At 41.7% G+C, this 5,355-nt stretch overlaps 1 protein-coding gene across 4 annotated transcripts in view; it reads right to left on the bottom strand.

Annotated features, from left to right (window-relative positions):
- mob3c (MOB kinase activator 3C) overlaps positions 1-4,611 on the bottom strand; it is a 6,686-nt gene extending 2,075 nt beyond the window's left edge. The window contains exons 1-3 of one of the 4 annotated variants that reach the window (XR_006052928.1): positions 4,299-4,611; positions 1,623-2,243; positions 590-792 (exon numbers count right to left, since the gene is read on the bottom strand). Coding sequence is in view for 3 of the 4 variants with exons in the window: in XM_042213690.1 (XP_042069624.1) it covers positions 521-792; positions 1,619-2,036 (690 nt within the window). In the remaining variant the exon portion in view is untranslated. The other 3 variants (XM_014341415.2, XM_042213690.1, XM_014341416.2) reach the window with 3 other exon arrangements.
- Between the last annotated feature and the right edge of the window lie 744 nt (positions 4,612-5,355).

Below are 5,355 nucleotides of genomic sequence, written 5' to 3'. Positions count from 1 at the left end.
GGCAAGATCTGAAAACTGCTGTTCACAAACGCTGTCCATCTAATCTGACTGAGCTGGAGCTGTTTTGCAAAGAAGAATGGGCAAGGATTTCAGTCTGTAGATGTGCAAAGCTAATAGAGACAGACCCTAAAAGACTGGCAGCTGGAATTGCAGAAAAAGGTGGTTCTACAAAGTATTGACTCAGGGGGCTGAATAATTACACACACCCCACTTTGCAGTTATTTATTTGTAAAAAAGGTTTGGAATCATGTATGATTTTCATTCCACTTCTCACGTGTACACCACTTTGTGTTGGTCTTTCACCTGGAAGTCCAATAAAACTGATTCATGTTTGTGGCTGTAATGTGACAAAATGTAGAAAATTTCAAGGGGGCCGAATACTTTTGCAAGCCACTGTATGTACGCTAAACTGGAAAACACACCTACTCAAAGATGAACAATAAGCACATCAAACATTCACGCAGCTGGGATAAAGCTGGCAAGATGGTAGATATTCTCTGCTAGACTGACAGTTCCTCCGTTACAAAACCTCCATCTGATCCTTTTTCATATGCATCCTCACTTCACACTCATACATCTGATGTCTCACCAGAGGCTCCAGCTCAGAGTGATCAATGAGGTTGAACTCTGAGATGAAATAATAATAGTGTTTGTAGCAGGTATTGATGTGGGCCTCTGCACCCATACTGCAGATGCTGTCAAAGTGATGGATGTAAACGTGCACAAACACCCGGAAGAGACGGCTCAGGATCTTCTTGCACACCTGCTGGAAGTTCTTGGGGAAAGGTACTCCTAGGATGAAGAAGGAAAACAATAAGATATAAAAGGACTTCTATTCAGAAGCTGGTTTAATAAAATAATAGATTTGATAAAGGAAACTGTAGGACTCAATTGTAAATGGATTTACCATGTATGCAGATTTAAAAAGCATCATTAATCATGCTTATCTACAGGAGGGCTATTAATCCACCGAATTTCCTAAATAATCTATTGAATAGTTTGTGTTTCAATCCCAAAACACTTAATAAAAAATATCTGTGTTTTGTGCTGAAGAGCTGAAAAGGCCCTGTGAAGAACAATCTAATTATTCGTATTTAATTTCTAAGCAAAGCGAAGACAGCATTGCTGTCTTATTCTCCCTCAGGTCCATGGAGGATTGTGATAACTGAGCAAACGGAGGGACAGAAACACCCTGAAGGAGTTGTCAAGCACTAACACACAACCAAAACCCATTCACACTCGTGGGAAATGTTTTCATCGTACCTGACTAGCATGTCTAGGCTTGACATAAGAAAAGAGAAGTCCCAGAATGTCAGTGCTAACCACTGCGCCACAGAGAGGCTCTGAGCTCACGCTGCTGTGACGCATGAAGTTCTCACCTCTAATTTAACACTATGATCACCTTGTCAACAACCCCCTCTAAATGTCAACATTTTATTGTCTAATTAACCTCTCCTTGAACTCAATCATTGCATTCGTGAGCTTAATGAAGGAGACAACCTCTGCACTCTGTGCTGACACTTTAGTATAACATCTCTGCAGCCAGCACTCAGTCATGTATTAGCTTACACACTCAAGAGCAGTCCGATGGTTTCATTTGCAAACTCCTCACACACACCTACTCTTGTGGGGAAGATTTCCTCATTATTGATCAGTGACTCTATCCAGTCCATCAGCAGATTCATGTACTTGAGAGCAGGCAGCTTGGTGGGTCTCTTGTAGTCTTTACCGTCCTGCCATCTGTACTCATATCTCAGTCCCCCAGACATGATAGGGCACGTGCGCTCGCTGCAGTACTCGCTCACTGTGCCATAGATTAGGTTAATTCTGTTAAAGAAATCCACCACGTGAACAGCAATCCAGTCATTGAGGTTCTCGCCTTCTGGGAGCTGAACTACTTTCCTCAGGTCCAAGCCAGATTTGAGCGAAGCCTGGGCCTTCTTGTACAGTTCAAACCGCTGCGTACCGGGCTCAAAGCGCTTCTTTGGCCTAAATGTTTTGTCTTTGCTAAACACTTGACCAAGACACAATGCCATTGACTCAGTTATTTCCCCTGAGATAAGGGGAGAGTGCGCAACGGTGAAAAATAATTAGGTTGGAGTATGAGAACGTGTAGCCTTCCTGGGAGAGGGGAACCAGTCTGATTTCGGCTCTTGGAATGGTCACAGGTGGAGGTCACAGGTGGTTAGCGTCTGTCGTGTAAAGACTGCAAGGAGCTCTTGTTTTCATTTGGCACAATGACACTGTGAAGACAATAACAGGCATGTTTTGGGGTGAATAAAACATAAAAGATAAAACAATTCATGCAATATTTAATTACAACAATTGTTATAGCTACCATAAAGTAAAAAAAACAAAACAAAAACCTACATTTTCCTAAAGAAGACCAGCTAAAAGGGTTTTTTTAACAGTCACAGCTGCTCTTTGTGACCCAAATGACCTTAAAGCAAAGTTTTCAGTTGCAGCTACCAGTAAAAATAGCAACACTTTCAGTCTGCTGTACCAAAAGTCAGGCCAATTGAGTCAGGCATAACTGGGAAAATGAATAGTATGCTGTGATCCACTAAAGATTAAACTGTCCTCAAGAGGACTGTGAGAGAAAATGTCCTGAGTCAAATAGTTTTAATGCTCTTAAAGGCAGAACTACAACTTTAATTTTGTGTGGGACACACACACACACACACACACACACACACACACACACACACACACACACACACACACACACACACTAAATATGGATAGAAAACTGCCCATTCTTCCTTGAGAAAGTGGATATGAAATTAAATTAAGAGTTTATGGATATTTTTTGTGCAAAACTATTGTCCATCTGTCTGGTGATTTGCTTGTATTGGGAGCATGACCTCACAGGTTTTGAATGTCATGTTAATGAAGCAGTAATGATTGCACAATTTATTTGATATAATATGGTAAATGGCCTGTATTTGTATAGCGCTCTACTAGTCCCTAAGGACCCCAAAGCGCTTTACACATCCAGTCATCCACCCATTCACACACACATTCACACACTGGTGATGGCAGCTACATTGTAGCCAGCCACCCTGGGGCGCACTGACAGAGGCGAGGCTGCCGGACACTGGCGCCACCGGGCCCTCTGACCACCACCAGTAGGCAACGGGTGAAGTGTCTTGCCCAAGGACACAAATATTAACTTGGAGGATTTATTTTAAAACAAGAAGATGGACGGTTACATTTTATAGTCTCAAATATGTTTTGTAAACGTGTTAGCGTGGCAAAACCGAATTGAATTGTACATTTCTATTCACCGTTTGAAGGATGTGGGAAGAATGTCCAGAGATCTGACACCTAGATTAAAGCAGCTGTGATTGCAACACATGATACTGCAGCCGCATTGAGTCCTGAGTCCCATTGTTAACCCTCTCAGGCCCAAATTAAGTTTTTTGTTGCTAATGCACAACCAAGTCCTGCAGTGGTACTTCTGAGTTAAAAAAAACTCATAAAATATGTATGTGGGGTAATCAGGTTGTTAGTTCTTAACTATTGCAAATCTGCAACGTCTGCCTGGAGAGGGTTAACTGCCGTATTCAGAATTTCCCACGGTTGTAACTGAGGCTCTGGTGACTTGAATTAGCAGATGTTTCTGTCACTTCATGCCAGTCTGTACTCCCAACACGTGATATTGATATGGGTGTTGTTATCTTTCTATTGACAAAATAACCTCAAAAATCACAACCCACAGGCCTCTCACATGTTTGTAAAGCTTTTGGAGGACTGGGGTCCCTCCTGTCTTAATCTGAGGAAAAGGCAATGGCTAAAAATAAAAACACATGTGATCTTATCCATTGGCTCTTTCCACTAGCTTTCATAGTTTGCCTGATCTCAGTTCAAAACTCACCACTGGGGGAACTTGAATACGTGGTCAGTCGATAGCTCTGAATATGTCCATAACAAACGAGAGTTAGACAGAGCTTCATTCACTCCTAAACTCTGAGAGACACTGGTTCAGTTAAAGATTCAGCTCAGACATCTTTGGGATACGAAAACAGTTATGATTTATACAAAAAGCGACAGTATGAAGGAGGAAGTGACTGTTGACCAATTTCTGTCCCTACTTGCCTGAGCAGTCACACTGAAGCATGTTAGAGCATGTAATGTGGCATGCATGCTTTGTTTTCTTCTTTTTCTACCAGTTTTCCATCAGACACTGCAATTTCTTGAAACTCTTTCATTTCGTGGTGCAGCAACAAAAAGAAACAAATTGTCAGTGGGAAAGCAAAACTAGACATTACAGAATGGAAAATCTCTGTGCACTGTACCTGGCCGAAATCCTGCAGCGGAGTATTTGGAATGTGGTGGAGAGTTGTGGGAAGTTCAGGGAGGATTCGAGTGTCTGGATCCTTTGATTCTAAACTCCCTGTGAAAGCCTGCTTCAGTGACTCTGCCCCCTCTAGGTCCTCTGAATTTTCTCTCTGCTAGTTGCTAACGGTCTTAAGGGGCTCCAACTTCCCTCAGGAAAACAGACAACACACTAAAAGAGAAAAAAGATATTTGCCTTCTCTTCCTGTAGGTGATGTCACTTCCTGACTTTGTCTAGTAGGTTCTGCTATCTGTGTGTGTGTGTCAGTATGTGGGTGGGTGTTTGGAGGACCTATAAAGTGAAAGAGAAGAAGGGCTGAAAAAGGCCTTCCCCGAACACTGACTCTGCCCTCCCTCTTTTCCATTTTTTTTCTTTCTTGTCATTCTGCAGGCAAAGCAGCCAACCCTCTTATCCAACCAAAGCCCAGCCCTCTGGTAAAGGTCCTGAGAAAACATCCCTTCTCTTGAGCCACTTATAGGACACAGGGAAAAGAATAATCCCACAAACATTTCTGGATGCCTGGCAGTCCACGACCATGATGCCTGGCTATTTTTTATGAAGTCTCAATAACATATTATTTAAATTCTTTGCCTTTTAAAGAAGTTGCTTTGGAATTCAGTACGTTCCCTACATGGAAAAACTGCTCTTTGAAAGACACAATTTCTCTTTAAACGACTAAAAAAGCTCTGTGTTCAAATCATGAACAAACAAGCCACGTGTGACTTTAACAGTCAAATTCCTTGTGACCTTAGAAGGTTATCTTTTTTTGTGATAGCTGCTCTGTTTGTCTTATGGAAAAATGGTGATACTAAAGTGCACAGGCTGTCTACACCATGCATGAAGAAGCTCTCTATACTTTTTGTGAAATTGTTCCCTCCCAGAAGATTATATTGTATATGTTTGTGTGTCTGTACATACATATGAATCCATATATATGTGAAAACATATTGATATGTCTATTTGACAATACAGTCAAAACTTTATGGTGGGTGGGGAGTGGGGGAAGGTAGATCTAA

Source organism: Haplochromis burtoni, unplaced genomic scaffold (assembly GCF_018398535.1).
Source record: "Haplochromis burtoni strain Fernald_Lab_line unplaced genomic scaffold, NCSU_Asbu1 Contig_468, whole genome shotgun sequence".
Taxonomy (NCBI): Eukaryota; Metazoa; Chordata; class Actinopteri; order Cichliformes; family Cichlidae; genus Haplochromis; species Haplochromis burtoni.
Note: the sequence above shows the minus strand (reverse complement) of the source record. Positions and strands in the feature narration are given on the sequence as shown.